Source organism: Schistocerca piceifrons, chromosome 3 (genome assembly GCF_021461385.2).
Source record: "Schistocerca piceifrons isolate TAMUIC-IGC-003096 chromosome 3, iqSchPice1.1, whole genome shotgun sequence".
NCBI classification, from domain to species: domain Eukaryota; kingdom Metazoa; phylum Arthropoda; class Insecta; order Orthoptera; family Acrididae; genus Schistocerca; species Schistocerca piceifrons.
The window spans coordinates 308,867,370-308,891,482 of record NC_060140.1 but is presented as its reverse complement, the minus strand read 5'-3'; the positions used below and the strand labels follow the sequence as shown (position 1 = coordinate 308,891,482).

The 24,113-nt window shown below is 39.5% G+C and overlaps 1 protein-coding gene across 1 annotated transcript in view; it reads left to right on the top strand.

Moving 5' to 3' along the window:
- LOC124790035 (WD repeat-containing protein 75) overlaps positions 1-24,113 on the top strand; it is a 199,549-nt gene that overhangs the window by 76,973 nt on the left and 98,463 nt on the right. Inside the window, 3 exon segments of the mRNA XM_047257591.1 lie at positions 4,238-4,416; positions 7,256-7,416; positions 16,489-16,686. Coding sequence (XP_047113547.1) covers positions 4,238-4,416; positions 7,256-7,416; positions 16,489-16,686 — 538 coding nt within the window.

Below are 24,113 nucleotides of genomic sequence, written 5' to 3'. Positions count from 1 at the left end.
ATGCATAATTTCATTGATGTTCCTGACGAGCATCGTTGGTAGACGTCGTGAATGAGGGTCATCTTTAACTTCTGTCTGGCCATTTTTAAACTGTGTGAACAATTCATAATGCTGAATATGGCTTAAGCACTCATCACTGTAGGATTCCTGCATCATTTGGTGTGTCTCTGTAAAGGTTTTTGGGAGTTTCATGTATAATTTAATGCAGATGCATTGCTTCTCTAACTGTCATCTCGAAATTCACATACTGTGTGATGCAACTCTCTCCTGAATACAGCACTGAACAATGACAAACAGACATACAACAATGAAACTTCTGCCAATTACACATTAAACAGAGGCATTTTTAGGGATGCCAATCGCATTTTGCTTCAACACACCATTAATGCAAAATTATGAATGTTCCATATTTTTTGAACAGACCTCTTATGTTGTAGATAAGGTAGCTATCTTAAGTCCAGTAATGCCAGCATTGCTCCAGAAAAAAATCTGACGAGTGCTAGTAGATCTTGAACTCTGTTGATTCTTCCCCAACTTAATTACGTATACAGATAATAATAATAATATATAAAAACAAAGATGAGGTGACTTACCGAACAAAAGCGCTGGCAGGTCGATAGACACACAAACATACACACAAAATTCAAGCTTTCGCAACAAACTGTTGCCTCATCAGGAAAGAGGGAAGGAGAGGGGAAGACGAAAGGAAGTGGGTTTTAAGGGAGAGGGTAAGGAGTCATTCCAATCCCGGGAGCGGAAAGACTTACCTTAGGGGGGAAAAAGGACAGGTATACACTCGCACACACGCACATATCCATCCACACATACAGACACAAGCGGACATATTTAAAGACCAATAATAATAATAATAATAATAATAATAATAATTTTGTGTGTCTCTATGGCTTGGCACAAGTGTTTCTATTAGACACCACCTTGATGAGTTGCGTGCTCCTATCCTACCCTGTTTATCCAACTGGGGAAAGGGGACCCACAGTTTAATGTGGAATCTAAACCACTTGTTGTTTCACACAATTGCTCACATTGTTGAGATACAAAGGCTAGGTTAAAATGCAGCCTGAAAAACTGTGGTGCATATGAGGTTTGACTCCATGATCTCTCAGTATTTAGGCACATGCTTAACCACTGCATGTATATTGAGTTGGTGCGTACATTCATAGTGTTTTTCCATAAGTTTAATAAAAACAACAGATACACATAACAGAGACTTTAGTTATCAGTAATTCATCAGTAGTATATTCTCCTTCGTTATTTGCAGTAATCTTCCAATGCTGGGGTAGCTTTTCAATTCCATGACTGTAGAAATAATTTGTTTTTTAAGCGAAGAACTCATCAAGCCATGTTTGGATCTCATTTTCATCCAGAAAGAAACTTCCTTGAAGATTGTTTGATAGAGAGCAGGAAAGGTGAAAATCTGAGGCCACAATATCAGGTGAATAACACTGGTGCGGAATGACTTCCAACCCAACTCCTGTATAGTGTTTTTTGTCAGTCTAACAGAATGCGGGCAGGTGTTATTGTTTAGTAGCACCATTTCATGCACTCTTTGGGTTGTCTTTCTTGGATTGCATCTGCAAGATGTCTCAGTTGACAATGAATGTCAGCAGTGATGGTTACATCTTGTGAAAGCAATTTGTAGTATACCACACCATCTCTGTTTTACCAGATGCATAACATTATCTATTGTGGATGCAAGAAGGTCTTTGTACGGGCAGTTGCTGCTTTGTTTTGGGTCAAATATCCCTTTTTTTTCTTCTTATGTTAGCATAAAGACACCATTTCTTGTCACCAGTAATGGCACAGGATAGGAATGGCCATGTTATTCACAAGCCAACCAGAGAACAACCAGAGATGCACATATGGCCATCCACTGATTTTTATAATTTTGGTTTAGACAATGTGGTACCCATACTCACGATTTTTGAACTTTTCCCATTGCATGCAAATGATGCATGAGGGTGGAATGACCATAATTCATCACATTTGCCAGTTCTTGAGTACACTGATGTGGATCTTTATGGATTAATGTGTCTAAATAATCATCATCAAACTCCGAAGGTCTTCCTGAACGGAGAGAGTCACAAATGTCAAAGCAACGCTTCTTAAAATGAGATAAACTATTTCCTTGCTGTGCTCTGTACAATGGCTTTATCACCATACACAACACAAATGTTTTTGGCTGCCTTCGCTGCTGTCACCCCTCTATTGAACTGACAGAAGAATATATTAGAAATGTTCTGATTTCCCCCACTTGGCATACCATTTCGTAGTATCCACAGCCCCACCATTATCTCAAAATGGCAATATGTAAACTTAAATAGTAACAGCGAACTACAAAAAATATGAAAATCAATAAATAAACCCATAGCAACTGGAATACCAGCTTGCAAAACAAAAATAGTAGGAACTTATTCACCAACCCAATATATAGATTTCTGTGGCAAGTGAGTTTGCATTTATCAAAATAAGTGACATAAATAAGTGTGTATATAGATTTCTTTGACAAATGAGTTTGTGAGCATCAAAATATGTGACATAAATAGATGTATCTGTTGATTACACTGATTTAGAAGCTTAACATTTTTACACTGCCACGGACTGTAGACTTTAGCATCTGATATTAATTTCAACTGGGTGCCATTAGTTGTTTCTGTGTAAAAGGGGTCTGAATAGTCAGACAGACAGACAGGTGAACAGCAAATGGCAAAAATATTTTTTTGTGGTTTTCAGATTCTTTCCTTTATTTGTACCGTGTAGCAGTTCTTGTTGCCAAATTTCATGATTCTAGGTCAAGGAGAAGTAACCTGTAGATTTTGTGGAGTGAGTTTGTGAGAACCAAAATATATGACATAAATGGCTGTATCTCTTCATTATATTGACTTACAAGCTTAAATTTTTTACACTCCCAAGACTGTAGACCCCAGTATGTGATATAAAATTCAACTTGATATCTCTACTTGTTCCTGAGAAAAAGAGGTCTTAACTGTCATACAGACAGACAACAAAGTGATCCTATAAGAGTTATGTTTTTACCATTTGTGGTACAGACCAAAAAAATATAAGTAACATTACTTTTGAAGTGAAGCACTGCATCTGTCACCCATAACCATGCAGGAGTTTCAAGCAGTGGTAATGCTGTCATGCCACATGAGAAACATTAATAACAAGCAGTTTTAATTAGAGTATATCTAATACAACATAGGGTGATAGCAGTTTTCCCCTTTTTTCCAAAGTAGGTTTTCCTGCAAATCTCATTATAATCGTTTGCAGTCCATGCAAGCTCAGTTTAAATATAGCAGCTTATGTCTATCTGTGTTAATTTATTCCTCTTCCCTGAGGGTTTTCCTTCAGGATATGGTGTGTGGAACATGATGTACATGTGTTAGTTGGGGGGGGGGGGGGGGAGTGCATGTACATGTGTTTGTGTGCTTGTGTGTGTGCATAGGAGGGAGTCATCACAGTTGAACACTAAAACTGGAAAGAAATATAAAGATGCGGATGAAAATGAAAGATTCTGAATGGCAGAAAGGGACTGAAATACATCAATTTAAAGAAATAGAGAATTTTTGTGTGTGTAGGTGTAGGGGTTAGAAATGTAGATAAAGAAAAACAGTTATCAGAAAGAAAGTCATAAAATGTTAACAAAACCCAGAGAGTAGAGAGGGAACTATGGAAGAGAACTCAGAGTTCGCGGAGAGGGTTAAGAGGTGGAAAGTGATCCAAGTCCGTGCTTCTCTCATTTCTGTTTGGACCGTAGTTCTTCCTCAGTGTTTTATTTTCACCTGCATCTTGTCATTTCTTTCTAGCTATGTCCTTTTTAGTTCTCATCATTGTCCTGTTGGTGCTTGCAGCTTGGTACTGGTACTAATAGTGGTTATTGCAGTCCAGTCTTCAAGATGCTTTTGAAACCTTGTCTTACTGAATTAGAATTCTGAGCTAATTTTCCTGCTCCGAACACCTCTTTAGCTTTCCTTTCCTGTGTGATATTTGTCAGCTTATCCTGTTTGATGAGGGAGCTGTTTTAAAGGTAAAAACTGAAAATTTAACTTTGTTATTACGGTTGTGTGTCCATTAACACTACACTGTTTGTATTCGTGTTGGTAAACTGTTAAACAGACAGCCCTCCATGCCACTTTTAATGCACTATAATTCGTAATATTTATAGTTGCTGGTAATAATTTTTGTTCGTTTTTAATTTGTTGTATTAAACTCCCAGTCAGGTAAACTTTGGGCAACAGGACTGTGTCCATCTCATTGTTAGTGCTTCTCCATGTGGAATATATGTGTGGAACGTAATAACGTTATCATTGATGTGGATGGTGCCTTTCAAGCTCAGCATTCTGGCTGCTGATCCAAAATCAAATTTGATGGCTGCTGTGTCTGCTGAAAATGAATGTAAGTAATTACATACTTATCTTCATAAATTTTTGTTAAGTTCTTAAAGTTACTATGCATTATAGACTGTGAATACAAAGAATTGTTCATCTTTGGCAAAAGTTTTATACTATTTAAGTAGTAGTGTTTCAGTATCTTCCGTAAAAATAAAATTCTGACTGCATGTGTGCGTTAAGGTAGACTCTTTACTGGCAAAAAATTCATAGTGTGATGGAGGATACGGAGAGCTGGTTTTGGGTGATGAGCTGGGCCGTGAAAGAGAGAGTGGATGAGATAGGAAGGAATAGAGTGGAATAGAGGTGAAAGACAATTTTCCCAAATGATAGGGATGTGCAGAGGTAGGAAAGGCAGCCCAAAAGAGGGGGATTTTGGGGTGGATGAAAGTCATCTGTGCCCTGTCGGGTAGCAATGTGGTCTGCGGCTCGCCCAGTTGGAGGTTCGAGTCCTCCCTTGGGCGTGGGTGTGTGTTTTGTCCTTAGCGTAAGTTAGGTCAAGTTAGACTGAGTTGTGTGTAAGCCTAGGGGCCGATGATCTCAGCAGTTTGGTCCCATAGAACTTGCCACAAATTTCCAAAGTCATCTGTTATCGACCGTCACCCTTAGTGAGATGATGTGGGCATGGAAGGAATTTAGTGCAATATTTAACAAACTGAAGGGTTTGGTGCATTGCTGTCTGGAAGAGCCTGCTCTGCCGCCGGCCTCATCCAGCCCCCAACTATGGTGACCCCAGCCATGACAGCAGACAACCATGAGAATATGGAAATGTGAGTGCTCTGCCCACATCTCCCTTTGCTGCCGATGCTCAGCAATGGAAAGTGTGTCATCGAAGGCCTCACTGAAGTGAAATGACAGTAGGAGCATTGCATATGCCAACATCATGCAGGGTCACCAGGCAAGACTGCAGCAGTGCAGAGATTGGCAGCTCAAAAAGTTTCAGCTCAATAAAGAGCTACAAGAATGCTGCAGTTTTCAAGCACCTGAAAATGGTGACTGGAGGAAGAAACCGACTGCTAGGAATCCACATGCTAACAAGGTGTGCAATCAGAAAGTAGTGGTTGACAAATGAGGGTGATCTCCATTCGTTGCCAGTCATGAATGTCGGTCACAAGCACCGGGCAAAGAGAGTCATGCATTGTCATAGCTCAGCAGCCTTGGAGGTGCCTTTGTCGTCCTGGAGGAGGAAGGAGATTACTCTGGCACAGCAGCAACCATCACAAAGGACTATCTTGGCCACAGCTCCATTGGCCTACAATCTGCAACAATGAAGGAACTGAGGCCACCACCAGTCATCTTCTGAATAAAAGACAAATATCATAGTGGACCAAATCAGACTTAAATGTGAAATCATCAAGAAAAGGCATTGTGCAAATTAATCTCTGCAACTGTGTTGATTACTGCAGCATGACGAGTGGAGTGGCTGCAATCCACTGGCCGTTCTACAGTTATGACATGGAACTGGACAATTTAATCAGTGTTTTATTTCACGGCTTCTCGTGGATGACTCAGCTTGATCACTTGCTTGAAGAGCTTGAGAACCTCGGGTTTGGGGTGTGCACCATGGAGTGTATGAGAGTCCCAGACTTTGAGGAGGGTAGGCCCCTTCTGCTGATTGTCAGTATGGATGATACTGTAAATTGGATGTTGTTCAACATTGCCAGATGTTGGAGATTCTGGTCACAGTAGAAAACTGTAAACCATGATGTGAATCGCCACAACGTGTCAAATGTCAGGGCACCAGGTTTGTGGTATGCCACTGCTCGATAACTGACATCTGCGTGAAGCGTGCTGGTGGCCGTCTGAGCTAGCAATGCTGTCTGCACACCAGCCAGGGGTAATATGCCTGCAGTGTGACAAAGTATGCCATCCAAGATCTGCACCCAGGTACACCTGAACAAAATTGCCAGAACATACCTGCCACAGCTGCCAGCCACTGACACAGCAGCTGTGGCTACCCTACACTCCAGAAGATGGTGCGCATGTGCCACAGAGCGCACTTTGCAGATGCTGGTGAGCAACCTGCATGACCTGGACATGTGGGGCACACAGCAGTGTAAGCAAACTATACCCCCACTGTGCATAAGAAGACCAGGTGGGTTGCTGACACCGTGAAGGCGGTGATGCTGTAGCTGCTGACCATAACATCTTGGCAGTGCATTCCAAAGGCTATGCTGATGCCATGAGAAGTAGCAACATTGGCAGCCTGGTCATCAAGCTCAATTCATATTTGATAACATGATGCAGCAGATGACTGCTTTTATGAAGATAGCTGTAGAAGCATCCAAGCAGTCAGTTGGTCAAGTGAAGGTACCACATTCAGCTGCTCTGCATACCCATGTGCACAACAGTGCGAGTGGTCAGCTCACTGACCACCACTGTGTCACTGCGCTGGTGCAAGATTATGATCCACACCTGAAAAGGGTCTACCAGAGGGCAATCAGAAAGACGAGTCCATGCCACTATACACATTGCATGGGACGCACAGAACCTCAGAGTTCTAGCAGTCCACTGACCCTGGAGACATAAAGGTAGACAGAAGGCAAGATAGGGCAACAGAGTTAACTTGTTTTAGTCATTAATTTGTATTTATACTGCATGTGATGTAGTGTTTATTTATTTGCTTTATCTTTCTGCACCATGGTTGGTTACACAAGACAAAAAGAATTTAATTTGAGATACAGTAGATGTGATTTGAACAGCTGACATAAGTGATGGGATCTGAAGTTTGTGTGGGTGAGGGGGCAGGGGGTGGGGGTGGGGGTGGAGGTGGAGATTGTTGTGGGGCTGTCTGCTATGTAAATGATTAAGTTGTTTTTTCAGTGACAATGCCCTTCTTCTTTCAGTGGTTATATTCCGACCAAACTGCCCGCAGCCGATGTTCAGAAAACCAGCTTTGGTTGATTCTGAGATTGTGGCAGCTGCATTTGTTCCACACACAAGCTATCACACTTCTCTGGTGTCATGGCAACAAACTTCTCAGCTATATTTCTTGGATTCGAATCAAGTAAGTTTTAGTCATATAACATAAATAAGTCTATCCAAAGCACACTGTTAGGAGTGTTACCTATAACTCAAACTTTATAAGTAGATGTTGTTATAGTAGTAGAAAAGATACAAATGGAATAAACATCGTGAAAAGCTTCATGTCTAAAAGTAGTAGCAAGCGGTATGTTGCTGTTTCAAGAATATGATTTCAAAGGGCTGCAGCTATGTATTCTTAAAAGAAAGAAAGAACTGGGAGACAAGAGTGAAAGAACAAAATGTCATCTGCTTGTTGAATTGCAGTAAGGGAATGGGATTAGAATATGTGACACCTGTGAGCCTGTCCTGGCACAAGCAGGCTAAGTTGCATGTGACACGTGACAAAGTGTAGTGGTGGTTAGTTATTGGAGGAGGGGAAGGGGGGGGATGCATTAGCAAAATATGGAATCAGAGGATACAAAACTGCAAGCTTGTGAAGCAGCCAATGAAGTTCAGCATGTTGAGCAGAACGGAAGGTTCTGTTGCTGAATGGCAAAATTTGCCTTTGGCTACAACTGTTCAGTTGAATGAATTCCCACTGCCAAGCTCTGGCTTGCACTCCGCCATGTAATTTCCTGCTGCATTTTTCTTGTGCAGTACCTCAGTGTTTTTCCTTATACCCTTGTACTGTCATATCTTGTGTTTCTTTGTCCTTTTCCATGTTTGACACATTATCACTTACCTTCATAATGTTTTCCTCTCCAATTATAACTCTCTAGTGTCATTTCCAATCTCGCTTCCCCCCTCTGTAGCTACACTCCATTTTTAATTGTTCCTTTCCCTGAATATCTACATCAATTCAGAAAACTATCCCTCTCCATAGCTAAAATCTAGCCTCACATCCTGTTCCTGAAATGTTACCTAACCTATGGAATTCTCCTCCCCTTTCCCCCCTCAATTGTATAGTCATAAAAATTCCCATCTCTGGATTCCTCCCTTTCTGTCACAGCAACTTCTAAGATTTTGCCATTCCCTGTTCCTTCAGAGCCTTGTATGAAAAAATAATTTCTATGAACAAGTACCCCTGAACTACATATGTTCCCACCATAAGATATGCTTATTATGCAATTCTATTTCTCTACACACATCCCTCAAATTGAAATCCTTGCTATCCAGTAACTGGAAGAAAATGCAAACACGACCTTCAGAAGTTATCCAGTTTATTGTCATGCTACTCCCATTGTAGATTACCTCTGTCATACACTACCCATTGTAAACCCTACACCTACCCCCCCCCTCCCCAATGAAACAGCTTCCCCCCCCCCCCACAACTGCAAACTTCTGAAAGTTCCCTTATGTTTCCTTACAGACCTTTTCCGACCTGCTGCATCCTAAACTCTCCCTCGATAACCTACGAAATACAGAACTCCAAACACACTGGTTGTTAATCCATCCACCGAGAACCTCAAACCTAAATAAGTGTCGGTCCTTTTCATAGATTTCGTCAGAAACACCACATCCAAATTAAATCGATCAAAGATCGAATCTCCTTCTTGTGATCCTTTAGTAGAAGCAGTTATTTGCCATCAACCCCTTGAACCAAACCAACTAAAGCTAACATTGAATCTTACCTCTCTCTGTTCATACCGTCTTACAAAGTAAACCTTTCCCTATGCTACACATCCATCCCCTGGTTACCATCCAGGAATTTCTCATCTCCAACATGGCCTTAACTTTATTTTCTGGGTCAGTTCTCACCTCTGTGAAGGAAGTAGCAGCTGTCCAAAGTCTTAAGACCCCGTTTTGATGATTTTCTTTGAACTTGGGCCAATAGCTGCTGATAATTTTTTTTTTAGTGATACCATTCTACTTGAAACTGTCAAATTTCGTTGTTTTTTTTCTGTAGTATCATACAGCTTTGGCCTTAAGTAATTTTTAAGTACCTAGATACAACTGTTGATATTACGATCGTCAAAAACCTCCAATGGCAGATGTTGTCATATTGGTATCTTGCACATATTGTATACGTTGTATGTCAGCCATTTTCTTCTGAATGCAGATATTGTACAGTTAGCTCCATTGATATGGCAGCATGTCAGGAGGTTGAAATCGCACACAGCAAACTCCCAATTATCAGGTTGTGGATTATACTGTTTGTGGATTAGCTATGCATCGTTTGGCAGTTTTTGATAAAATGAAGCATAAAGTATTCTGTTATAATTAGAACCAGTAATCTGGTCAGAGCAGCCAGTGGTAGCGGTCATGTGTACGTGAGGTGTGGTCACTTTTGTGAATATATATATATATATATATATATATATATATATAAAAATGAGGTGACTTACCGAACGAAAGCACTGGCAGGTCGATAGACACACAAACAAACACAAACATACACACAAAATTCAAGCTTTCGCAACCAACGGTTGCTTCATCAGGAAAGAGGGAAGGAGAGGGAAAGACGAAAGGATGTGGGTTTTAAGGGAGAGGGCAAGGAGTCATTCCAATCCTGGAAGCGGAAAGACTTACCTTAGGGGGAAAAAAGGACAGGTATACATTCGCACACACACACATATCCATCCACACATACACAGACACCAGCAGACATTTGTAAAGGCAAAGAGTTTGGGCAGAGATGTCAGTCGAGGCGGAAGTACAGAGGCAAAGATGTTGAAAGACAGGTGAGGTATGAGCGGCGGCAACTTGAAATTAGCGGAGGTTGAGGCCTGGCGGATAATGAGAGGAGAGGATATACTGAAGGGCAAGTTCCCATCTCCGGAGTTCTGACAGTTTGGTGTTAGTGGGAAGTATCCAGATAACCCGGACGGTGTAACACTGTGCCAAGATGTGCTGGCTGTGCACCAAGGCATGTTTAGCCACAGGGTGATACTCATTACCAACAAACACTGTCTGCCTGTGTCCATTCATGCGAATGGACAGTTTGTTGCTGGTCATTCCCACATAGAAAGCTCCACAGTGTAGGCAGGTCAGTTGGTAAATCACGTGGGTACTTTCACACACGGCTCTGCCTTTAATCGTGTACACCTTCCGGGTTACAGGACTGGAGTAGGTGGTGGTGGGAGGGTGCATGGGACAGGTTTTACACGGGGGGCGGTTACAAGGGTAGGAGCCAGAGGGTAGGGAAGGTGGTTTGGGGATTTTATAGGGATGAACTAAGAGGTTACGAAGGTTAGGTGGACGGCGGAAAGACACTCTTGGTGGAGTGGGGAGGATTTCATGAAGGATGGATCTCATTTCAGGGCAGGATTTGAGGAAGTCGTATCCCTGCTGAAGAGCCACATTCAGAGTCTGATCCAGTCCCGGAAAGTATCCTGTGACAAGTGGGGCACTTTTGTGGTTGTTCTGTGGGAGGTTCTGGGTTTGAGGGGATGAGGAAGTGGCTCTGGTTATTTGCTTCTGTACCAGGTCAGGAGGGTAGTTGCGGGATGCGAAAGCTGTTTTCAGGTTGTTGGTGTAATGGTTCAGGGATTCCGGACTGGAGCAGATTCGTTTGCTACGAAGACCTAGGCTGTAGGGAAGGGACCGTTTGATGTGGAATGGGTGGCAACTGTCATAATGGAGGTACTGTTGCTTGTTGGTGGATTTGATGTGGACGGACGTGTGAAGCTGGCCATTGGACAGATGGAGGCCAACGTCAAGGAAAGTGGCATGGGATTTGGAGTAGGACCAGGTGAATCTGATGGAACCAAAGGAGTTGCGGTTGGAGAGGAAATTCTGGAGTTCTTCTTCACTGTGAGTCCAGATCATGAAGATGTCATCAGTAAATCTGTACCAAACTTTGGGTTTGCAGGCCTGGGTAACCAAGAAGGCTTCCTCTAAGCGACCCATGAATAGGTTGGCGTACGAGGGGGCCATCCTGGTACCCATGGCTGTTCCCTTTAATTGTTGGTATGTCTGGCCTTCAAAAGTGAAGAAGTTGTGGGTCAGGATGAAGCTGGCTAAGGTAATGAGGAAAGAGGTTTTAGGGAGGGTGGCAGGTGATCTGCGTGAAAGGAAGTGCTCCATCGCAGCGAGGCCCTGGATGTGCGGAATATTTGTGTATAAGGAAGTGGCATCAATGGTTACAAGGATGGTTTCCGGGGGTAACAGATTGGGTAAGGATTCCAGGCATTCGAGAAAGTGGAGAGGGAAGTGAATAGATAACATTTTGAACTGGAACACATGTCCAGAATGTACTGCTTCTGTGCTACAACCATTTGAAAACGTGTTGGTATCGTGACCACTTTTACAAGTAATTTATTAGGTATGACCCAGTACATCACTTGTTTTACAGTTCCACTCATTAACAGCTAAAGAAATTTCCCATTTAATTGTTGATGAATTCTCTTCAACGTGATGCATTACGGCCTCTTCCAATTCGGGTGTGCAGTGTGTCCTTGGAGCACCACGATCACACCTGCTGACAGTGAAGGTACCCTTTCTTGAAGCCATTGTATAATTGTGGCAAAAAGAATATGCGATGGAGTCAGACATTGTGGAGCACAATCTTGATAAAGACGACAAGCAGCTCTTCCATTATCGTGAGCTTTGTCATTCAGGAGGATCATGTTGGTGTATTCTGCAAACATGTACTCTCATCCATGTTGCTCTGACACTCACAGAATGTGAATGAGGCTCGAATCAGGTCAGAGATGTAGAACAGACATCAGCCAATCCAAAGTAACCACCCCCGCCACGACTTCATTGTTGCATACCCATCTAGCAAACATGTTTTTGAATGGCTGTAGACGTTTCCAGACAAGGGTTCCTATTCAAAATATTTTGTACTCATTCCCTTCTACAAGTCCAAGAAGTTCGTAACAGCAATTTCCAAACACCATGTCTGTGTGCCTAGTATTTTTCCTAGTAGCTAAAGGTCTCCAATCCATTTTTTTGTGGCAAATAATGCCTGAGTAATGAAATGTGCTTTCAAAAGTGACATGTAGCATGTTTTACAAATGCAGTAAACTGCAATTTTCACTGAAAACATGTATATTTTGGATTATCCATATTTTTTGATTATCTGTGTAGTCTCTAGTCAGCAAGCAACTAGACTTAAGAGAAAAATATTTCTGTGATCTTTTTGAAGACCTACTATAGAACGTTACTGCTTTTAGGTTCCTTTTTATTCTTTTGCTTTTTATGGAATGTCTTCATGATTGTAATAAACTTTCTGCACTTTATTCTAAACTCTTAGATACTTAGGTTTATAACTTTTACTCATGAGTATCTTAATGGTCCCAGTTTGTGGGCAGTGCCTTATTTCATGCAATATGATGATTGTGTCCCATGATAACTAAAGAATGTCATCTTACTTCAGTTCATATTTATTCATCTTTTATTTCTCCAAATAATAGTTATAACTTCATCCTTATTTCTATTTTATGGACTTCTCATGACTGTAAACAACTATAGCCACAGTAGTGTTTAACTTTTGACTACATATGCATTTGTTTTACATTTACGACTATTTGGATGGGCCCAGGATTTATTATATCATAGTATTGTAACCTATATTCCTGTACATCTGGCATTTTGTATGCCTGTATTGTGGAATGACTTTAAACAACTATGTTCACAGTTTTTTAATCTTGTTTTCTTATGCTCATTGTTTTATGTCCTTGATGACCTTGATGGGTCAATGAGATTTTTTGCCATAATTCTTTTGATGTAATTTAATTTTTTCCTTTTTGATGCTTTAGGTATCATACTTTCCAAGTTATCTTGTTAGTTACTTGGTTAATGTCATCTGGCAGATTTGACATATACCACGACAGCTGTCTTACTTGGATGCCAATAGTTGGTAACAAGTAGTCACTGTTGCAGCTTTGAAATTGGGTCCTGTGAAATGTGCACATCATCACCTCCATGCCGCTTTGATGATAAATAACGGCATCAGTCAAGCAGTATTTTCACTGGCATTTCGATCTAAGAGCACTACGCAGTAACTTGCATGCATTTCTACAGGGCCAGTACTTTTTTTACATCCAGCCGCTGTTACAGCTGTCAGATCCTCTCCTGCTGGATGGCACATATTGATATAACCATGCCATCTCCATGGGAACCTTCAGTGTTGCCTAGCTGCCATCTTTGCTGCTGTACAATCTATGAGCTTATGAAAAATCCCCACAGATGGCTATTGATGTTCTTGTAACAAATTATATTTCGTTATCTCTTGTATATATATTTTTATCACAGACTGACGTAATGCTGTTTATAGCAGTTACTTTATATAATATAAGGCACCTAGTACTACTTCTGTTGTTAGCTTTCATGTGACCATTTTGTATATACCTCATTGTAACAACCGTTTGATGTCCTGTATGCCTGATTGGTCATTGGTGATGTAAGTCAGTGTGCAGTGGCTGGAGCATCACGTATTTAAGCAACAGCTACATTGCTCTCCTTAGCACTTACTGTTCCCAGAGTCGTAGCGGCTGTTCCATTCACAGCCACCGTCTACCATGATGGGTATAATTTCTTCTTTTATTATTTGTTATGCAAGATGCATTTTATATATTATAACTTTCCTCTAATTCTATCAAATCTACGTACTACAGTGTGAAGTCTGATGGTGGTCTAAAACAGACCAAAACAAAAGGTTCTTGTGGTTGTGACTGTCATGTTCATTTTTAAGTAATAAAAAACGACGATGCTCCAAAAGAAATATTCTCAAAAATTATGGAACTTTTCATTATATCCTGGAATGGAGAACTTCCTCCCACAATCCCACAATCCATCCTGCCTCTCACAGGGTGATAACCTGCTGCCTGCCCAGTCCTCCTAGCCAAACCTACTCCCACCCTCTTAAAGCATATGTTGTATCTCTGTGGAAATCACAAGATCTCTCCTATTTACCCAATTAGCACATTTTATTCCTCTCCTGTCACAGACATATACTACCCAGTCAGAGCCAGTGCCTTGTGTGAAAGCAGTTATTTCATGTACCGATTCAGCTTCTGCACAGCGATTTGTGTTGGCATGAATACCAATCATCTGTCCATTGAAATAAATGGCTACAGCCAAACTGTGGCCAAGAATAAAGTTGTTGACTGCTCAGTGGTAGAACATGCTGTTGAGTACAACATGCTTGACTATTATGGCTGACTCACGACATGTTTCAACTGGCTCCCAAGCCTCCTTCCAAAACTAATTTCTCTGCTCCTCATGCATTCCATTTCACTCCATAAACATTAACATATACTTTTGTGTCTGCAGAATCATTCTTCCTTTGCTACTTTTTGTTAGAAAAATCTCCTTACATTCATATATTGGTGAAAATATAACATTTATCATCAATATAACCACTGTTCAATAAACAAAGAAAGGCAAAGCTGTCATTAGCCCAAAGTTTGGTTTGAATATCAGAGCTTTATCATCTGTGGTTATAAATGGAGATGCTATTAACTCACACTTCCTTTATCTGCACAAGAAACACATTCAGGAAATATAGTAAATTATCACTGCATTGTGCACATACTGCTCAGGCGAGGGAAAGGTTTAGATTCTCCTCTCATGTGACTGGACTGCCTTGAGGGAGCAAGTAGTGGAGGGAATTAGGTCCATCCTGCATCTGACTGTTACAGGGAAAGGAGTGAGGCACGTAGTCTGTTGTTTACCCAAAGACTTAACACTTTCATTGAGTCTTACTAGGAGGCCCATGGATAAGCGAACAGTGAACTTCAGTATATATTATTATCTTCCTTGGACTTATAACTGTGTTCTCCAGCCAGCTATAATGAGGCGAGGGTGAGAACCTAAAACTATATGAAATCCAAACTGAAAGGCAACATAGATTTTTTTCTCATTTATAAAATATTGCTAGAACTGAATATATTGCTAAATATTGCTGAATAGATTGCTAAATAAGAGAGCAAATTTTTGGACTGTGCGGGTTCCAAATTTCGAACATTTATCTTCTTAAGCAGTGATCCACACTTTGATAAACTATGGATGGTGAAATCTTCTGCATTCTCTCAGACTAAAAACCGTTCTGAGGCACAAATCAGTGTGAGATCACTGGCGGATGTGAAGCACTAAATCAATGCTCATGGACAGAAGAAATTTATAATTTTGCTACTGGTCTTTACAATTTAAAAATGATCAGATCTCTGGGACTGAATGAATTTAATGTTTAGGGAGTGAATATTCATAGTATCTACAAATGAAGAAATATTTGAAAAACAGTGGTGATGTGAGATGTAGCTGATGAAGAAATAATTGCTTTGGAGTTGGAGCACGCAGTAAGCTGATGTTCTATGCATGACCTCATGCAATTCTGATGGCAGATTTGACAAATTTAATACTGTGTAAATCTCCACATTTAAATTGTAGTAAATCTGTTTCAGGAGAGATAATAGGACTAATATTCTAACAAGATTTTCACTAATAACTTGCTATTATTGTATGATTGCATTCTGGATGTAAAGAGGCAGTCATCATAGACACTAATAAAGTAGTGTTGATAAACAGAAAAGATTGTGCCATGTCAGTTTCAGAATGAAAATGATATTTATTTCACTATTAACTCTAATTATCTGGAGCACCGTGAACTTCAAGCACGCAGGCCATTTGCTACTGTAATTTTCCAAGTGAAAGGTCTTTTGGAAGTTTTGTGGTCTAATATGAAACAGTTGTAAAAACAGAACGACTGCCTTGCAGTCAATAAATTAATACTTCATAACTTTGTGTTTATGATGGTGGTGAGTAGAACTTTTGTGTGTTACTATCAGGGCACTTAATATCTAAAGAGAGTCTCATCTGATGAGTGAAACTAGTATAATACCCATTGTATGGCTGTTTATCTAATGTTAAAGAAAGACATTCATTAGATCCACATAACAAAAATAAGTTAGAGCTGCAAACTTGACAGAGATTTAAAAAAGAGAAATGTTGACTCTGCAGTGGGTCACTTAATTCCACTGACATAAGTTCATATGTTAAAATATGTTCTGCTGTTAATTGGATTAGTAACTGCTCTGTAACACTTAAGATTGTTTTTGTAGATAGGGTTGATGACGGTGTATTACACACAGTTGGGCATTAAAGAAACCTTTTGATAGAAAATAATAAATGGCGTAGAAGTAAAGGACATTGATCTGAAGTAATTTTACAGGAACTACTTGTACTGGAAGAGGAAGGTGCCAATAAGTACATTGACTCGGTGGCATTAGAGACGGTGCCATCATCTCTGAAACTTCCTCAGACACCATTCAGTGCTCTTATAGCAGAACAGACAAAATCATCTGTTTTGGATCCACTTGCAGAGACTCATCTACAGTTAGGAATTCCTGGTGATAAGGCAATACGAGAAGTAAGTAACAACAACATTATTTTAATTTTTTGTAATTCGATATTTATTAGATATCATTTAGCAGAGATACAAAAGAGGGGGGATGTAAATAACATAAGCAAAACTTTAAATTATATATGATTTTTGGTCTGCATAATTGCATCTGTGCACTCACAAAATTTTACTCGAAATTGAAACTTCATTTCTAATATTGCTTTACATTGCAACCCTGACCATTCAGTCTCAGAACTTACAGCACTAATAATAGTATGAAAAACAAATATAAATACTGAAAGATTGATGTTCTGCAGTGTGCTTTATCAAGTATAAAATACGTAGAAAATTTTAAGATATTGACTTATAAAAATACTACCTCTATACACTTTTTCTTTGGTAAGAATCTTGGTAAAATATAATACAAAATAAAGAACAACATGTAAAACTTGTCTGGTAATAATGATACACTATTACAGACAAAATCATTATAAGTTATAAATCAAACATTCAGTATATAACTAACTTTGTCTTAGAAATATCAACTGCTTTCTGTACAAGTTGAACCTAGAAAATAAAATTAATATTTCATGTAGTGCAGGCAGGAAGGAAATGTCCAGTGTTTTCGTCTTTGGAAGACATGCTGGTATATATATCCTGAAAAATAAGAAATATTTGTAAATAACTTTTCCAATTGGTAATAGACTTGTTTTATTGTATAACAATAACAATCTTTATGACCATTGGTCAACCTCTTTTATTTTGTGGTTCATTAGAGAGCTGGGTATAAGTTAGTTTCTCCAATTGGAGAAAACAATGTTGCAAATACTTAAAGCTTATGCAACCAGTCAAAATGTTGAAATGTTGAGTAACATACTAATCAGTATGACTGGTTGCGGGTATTATACATAATTTTCATGAGAACACAGCCATGTAAAATAACACTGCCATTATGGCAAGCTTTTCATAAAGGTTCTTCTTTCTGCAAGCTCTGCCATTCTTCTGAATTAATCAAAAGTGTGTCTCACATGACATGAACGTCCTTATATTTCAAAGTGAATTCATAACATCAAGACAAGTGTTTTCCTAATTGAAATTGCACAAAAGTGTGTATTATGCCTTTTTTATGTACCAAATTGCTGAAGAAATTTAAGATCTTGTTCAACAGAAAAATGTACTTTTCTAAAAAGACGTTTGATTGTTGTTGTTGTTGTTGTTATGGTCTTCAGACCTGAGACTGGTTTGATGCAGCTCTTCATGCTACTCTATCCTGTGCAAGCTTCTTCATCTCCCAGTACCTACTGCAACCTACATTCTTTTGAATCTGCTTAGTGTATTCATCTCTTGGTCTCCATCTACGATTTTTACCCTCCACACAGCCCTCCAATACGTTTGATTGTTATTGAAAACAAAACTAGAGAGGGATGACATTCTCCAATGTGAAGTCCAGGATTATGCTACTCACAACATAGAGGAGGCACTGAGTCGCAGACAGGTACAGTGAAAATACTGCTAAACATTGAAGGTTTCAGACAAAAAATCCTTCTTTGGAAGTAGAAAATACACACACACACACACACACACACACACACACACACACACACACACACTCTCTGCAGCTCACACACAAATGGACACAGTCTCCAGCTGCTGTGGCCATTTGTGTGTGAGTTGTGCTTGCGTGAATATGTGTGTGTGTGTGTGTGTGTGTGTGTGTGTGTGTCTTTTCTATTTATGAAGAAGAACCTTTTTTTCAAAAATTGCAGATGTTTAGCTGTCTTATTCCAGGTAATGAACTGTTGAAATAAAACTTAAGGCTAAAGCTATGTGCACACCCAGCCATTGTCATGAAGACACCATAAAATAATTTCTAAAATAGCAGTTTTTGTGCAGACTTCGACTTCATAGCATATTTGCAGCTAGTTTGCAAAAAGCTTCAGTGCAAAGATAAACAAGCAATATATTAGTGTACTACAGTTTCCAAAATCTATTGAATGCCATTAATAAGAATACAGCTATGGAAAATCTGCAATGGACATATGAATGGGTGTAAGAATTGTATGTGTATTTGTGTGTGTGCTTCTCATCTGTTGAAGAACTTTGCTCAGAAGCTCTTTGCTAACAATCTACTCTTAAATTTGTGTATCCTTTGTCTACTCTTAAATTTGCATATCCTTTGCTGAGTGCCCCTCTGTACAGTGAATAGCACTCTATCGTAATTCATATTATTAATACGCATTCTTTGTGCTATATACTAAATCTTCTTGAGTATATTTGTGGATAAAAAAGCTGTGAATATTAAGCATGCACCAAAGTGCCCGACTGTATTTTATCTGTATGAACAGATGTACTCTGCAAGCTCTGTATGGCTCTTTAGGCACTCTAATCTCTTTTCTGTTGGTCTCTTGTACCCTACGTGAGATACACAAGTTTTGCAGCAGATTTGTTGCACAATATGTTTTGATACGAGTTCTCTCAATTTACCCAGCATGGTTTTGCAAGAATAACATTGGCTTCCTCTCACAGATTCTCACTTAACTTCCCTGTGTGTGTCTCTCTTACATTTTTATTTGAGCTATACTCACCTGTTATGGTCCTAGGAGTCTGCCTTTCAATTCATTCAATGTCTTGTACGTTGCTCATCTATTGTACAAAACTGTGTTTTGATATCTTGATCTTTTATGAAATCCCAGGGTTGTCCAAATTGTATATCACAGCTTGTACACTATGTGATCGAAAGTATCCAGACAACCACCAAAGACAAACATTTTTCATGTTAGGTTCATTGTGCTGCCACCTACTGCCAGGTATTCCATATCAGCAACCTCAGTAGTCATTAGACATCATGAGAGAGCAGAACGGGGCACTCCGCGGAACTCATGGACTTTGAATGTGGTCAGGTGATTGGGTGTCACTTGTGTCATACATCCGTACGCAATATTTCCACACTCCTAAACATCCCTAGGTCCACTATTTCCATTGTGATATTGAAGTGGAAGCATGAAGGGACATGTACAGCACAAAAGTGTACAGGTCGACCTTGTCTGTTGATTGACAGAGACCGCCGATAGTTGAAGAGGGTCATAATGTGTAATAGGCAGACATCTATCCAGACTATCACACTGTAATACCAAACTGCATCAGGATCTGCTCCAAGTAGTATGATAGTTAGGTGGGAGGTGAGAAAACTTGGATTTCATGGTCGAACGGCTGCTCATAAGCCACGCATCATGCCGGTAAATGCCAAACGATGCCTCACTTGGTGGAAGGAGCATAAACATTGGATGATTGAACAGTGGAAAAATGTTGCGTGGAATGACAAATCACAATACACAATGTGGCGATCCGATGCCAGGGTATGGGTATGGTGAACACCCGGTGAACGTCATCTGCTAGCGTGTGTAGTGCCAACAGTGAAATTCAAAGGCGGTGGTGTTACATTGTGGTTCTGTTTTTCATGGAAGGGGCTTGCACCCCTTGTTGTTTTGCATGGCACTTTCACAGCACAGGCCTACATGATGTTTTAAGCACCTTCTTGCTTCCCACTGTTGAAGAGTAATTCGGGTATCATGATTGCATCGATCGAGGACCTGTTCATAATGCACAGCCTGTGGTGGAGTTGTTACACGACAGGTGGAGTGGTTCCACGACAATAACATCCCTGTAATGGAGTGGCCTGCACAGTGTCCTGACGTGAAACCTATACAACAGCTTTGGGATGTTTTGAAACACCGACTCTGTGCCAGGCCTCACCGACTGACATTGATACCTCTCCTCAGTGCAGCACTCTGCAAAAAATGGGCTGCCATTCCCAAAGAAACCTCCCGATACCTGATTGAACATAAGCTTGTGAGATTAGAAGCTGTCATCAAGGCTAAGGGTGGGTCAACATCATATTGAATTCCAGAATTACTGATGGAGGGTGCTACGAACTTGTATGTAATTTTCAGCCAGGTGCCATACTTTTGATCACATAGTGTATGTACAGCTAAGCTGGGTTATGTCTTGATGTGAATTTTCATGTTCATTGAAGCTACTCACAATAAGCAACACGGCCCCTCCCGGTACCAGTTGTGGAATTTTAGGTTATTTGGGCATGAAAGTTTAAAAGGGACCTGGCAAATTTATAGAGGAAATGAGTTTTGCAGTTTCAGACTCATAAACCTGTACAAAAAAATAATCATCTAAGAATAAGAACCATGTAAAGGGTGCTTATCAGTTAACAAATTACAGGTCTCAGGGCTGTGTTACAGATATATTTTTAAGGCAAATTTATTTGTGGTTAGAACTGACTGTGATCAGAGTTATAATAAATGAAGTTTGAGGCTGTTTAATCAGATGACTTTGGAAAAAAATTCTAAGTGATCTGCATGTCACACATTCTTTAGAATGAAAAACCACATGACACTGATACTGACAAGGATGATCCTGCAAAAGCTACAGGCAGGATTTTTTGAAGAAAGTCTTTTGGAAGAAAGTATAATGTTTAACAACAGTTGCTTATTGTGACTACAGTATATCGTGTTCTGGATTGTTTAAATGATCAAAATATTTAACCCCGGAAAGTTGCATAATATGATGTGAAATAGGGGTGTTCTCCAACCAGAGACAAATATGAAAACCAAAAGAATTGTATTTCATTACTATGTTGTTACGAAATTTCACTGTGTGACTCATAGTGCATAACAATGTAAACTGACTGCTGTGTCATTCTGTGCCCATAGTACTGTACATCACCATGAAGTGGCATGTAATTAGTTGACTGCTCTCCTAGATGTTGATGTCCACTTTTCAAAATTGGGGCCTCTGCATCTACATATATATCTATACTCCGGAAATCACTGTGAGGTACATGCCAGAGGTATCTTCTTCATGGAGTTGCTTCGTTTGTTAGAATTTGTGTCTGCACAGTTTCTCATTTTCCTGATGTTGAGGTAGCTTGAAAGTCAGACACAACCTGTGCTATGACATGCGTTTTTAGGAGTTATTGCCATTTGACCCCCCCCTACCCCTCCCCAGATTTTATATGTTTCTGGCACATTACAAAAAATACAAGTTTTTGTTAAATTACTCTTCTTACATTCCCACTTACTTCTCTAGAGCTGCTATTTTTAATTGCAGCTGTAGGGGAATGACCTTTGGATACAAAGCTGGAGATTATTTCAGATACCTAAAACTTTTCGCATTTGCTGTATAGCATTGGATATATTTAGCAGTATTCCAAAGTAGTGGATAAGAAGAATGTGAATTGGCTGTAGTACACTATACCCAGTACATATCATTGTGATTCCTCATGAATTAATCATCTTTGTATAATTTCACCACTAAAAGTAAGAAAAAAGAAATTAAAATATTATGAAAAGTGTAATAGAGCAATACAGACTCACTCTAAGAAACATCTTTATGAAAGCATGGAATGCCAGCAGATGAAATAGAGCTCAAACATTTGCCATAGTACTGTCATTTGTGTTATTTTTCTATTTTGTGAAGCTGATCGCAGGGGCAAGAAACCTACTAGAGGTTTGCATATTCATTGACTGTAACCTACAATGAAATCTAGAAACACAGGGAAATAAAAACATCTGTGTGCATAGTTAATCTACGTGTAAGGAAGGTACCCTCAACACCTGTTTCCATGCAACCACTGTTGTCACATTCTTACGCTATTCCTCAGATAACAGGAACTGAATGCCGTTGAGCAGACAGTGTATTTATTTCAGCACCCTCTCTCCCATCTTTGAGATCCAGTAATACTGTAGTGGGATAGCATTTACATGACCGGGCACTGAAACCATATCAGTGATGGGTGTTTGGCATCCATATTTTTAAAGTCATTCTTCTTGTACTGTGGCAGCATTGCAAATGATTCTGTGATAACAGTATGCATTTACAGACCTATCTTAAGGGACAGGCAGTTACAAAAGAAGGCAGAACTGATGTTCCTCTTAGGTCACCATATAATTTGCTCTGCAGTGTAGAGTGCACGAGTTGCATGAATATGCCTCTGCATACTCTTATTTATTTATTGAAGCAATATTGCAGATAACTATTAATGCTTCACTTTATTTACTTCTTGTGCCCTGTATCTTAGATTTGCCATTTTTAGTAAATCCCTTTAAATATTTTTCTCTTTCCTTGCAACTTCACTATAAGACAAGACAGTAACAAAAGAAATAATTTGTACCTGTAGTTAATGTTTGCGTCCAGCCCTGTAATTCCGACAGCGCTTTACTAGGTCGAACCTCCTGTACCTCAAACAGTGCCACTGCGGAATTTGTCGCATTATTTCAATAGCCTGCAGGGAGACAAACAAAAACAATTTTTCAGTTGAAGAACATTAAACATTGTAGTCGGAAGTAATTTTAAAAAGTGTCACATTAATGCTAACCAATATGACAAACAGTTGATCATTAACTTGTTTTGCAGATTTAATACATATGTTAATGACCTAAAACTATACATATGGCATATGCAGAGTGACATATGGAATATAAACTAATGTTTATATTCCAGGACAAACTGTAAGTAAATAAACATCAAATTGCATAAGGCATGTCATCTCAGCAGTCATTATCTTCAGCACTTAAGTAATTAAAATGAAATATTGATCTCCTGATCTATGTAACTGACTTCATTCAGTGTCTTTTGGTATGTTTGCCATCAAAACAATATTGACTCAAAGAAAAAGACGTGTTGCCTGCATGATGTGTGCCTTACTTCAGTTCAACATTCTGATAATGAGCATGTTGAAATGTGTAACATAATGTATAATAAATTAATTGTGAGATTAAGACTTTATCATAGTTGTTTAATGTCCAAATAAAAAAAAATAACACCAAAACATTACTTATATACTCAGTCTTCAGTTGAATATTGTCATTCAGGCTGCTTAGGGAGCTCAGTTTAATTGTAAACTTGAGAGGACCTTTCCCTCAATAATAATTTATAACTGCTACAGACAGCTAGAGTAGATGAAGGCTGGTAGTAGGTGAACATTATGATCTGCTACAGTTCTTTGTGAGCACTTTTATTCCCACATACATACTCAGCATACCACTGTGAAGAGCATTGCAAGATACCATGTTTGGTTTTCTTCCCATTCCAATCTCATATGGAGTGCAAGAAGAATGATTGCTTGAATGCCTCTGTACATGCTGTAATTAGTCTAATCTTGACTTCACAGTATCTATGGAAGCAATACTTTGGATGGATGGATTACATAGTATCTGTAGATTCTTCAAACAATACTGGTTCTTGAAATTTTGTAAGCAGTTTTTTGTGGGATGATTGGCACCATTCTTAAAGTGTCTGCCTGTTAAAATTTTTCAACATCTCTGTGACATTTTCCCACGAGTCAAACAAGCCTGTGACCAATCTATTAAATTTCGGGCATGATGTAGAGGTGCTACTTCTTCCACTGATGTTTCTGCTGCATATTCTCCAGCCATCCTCAG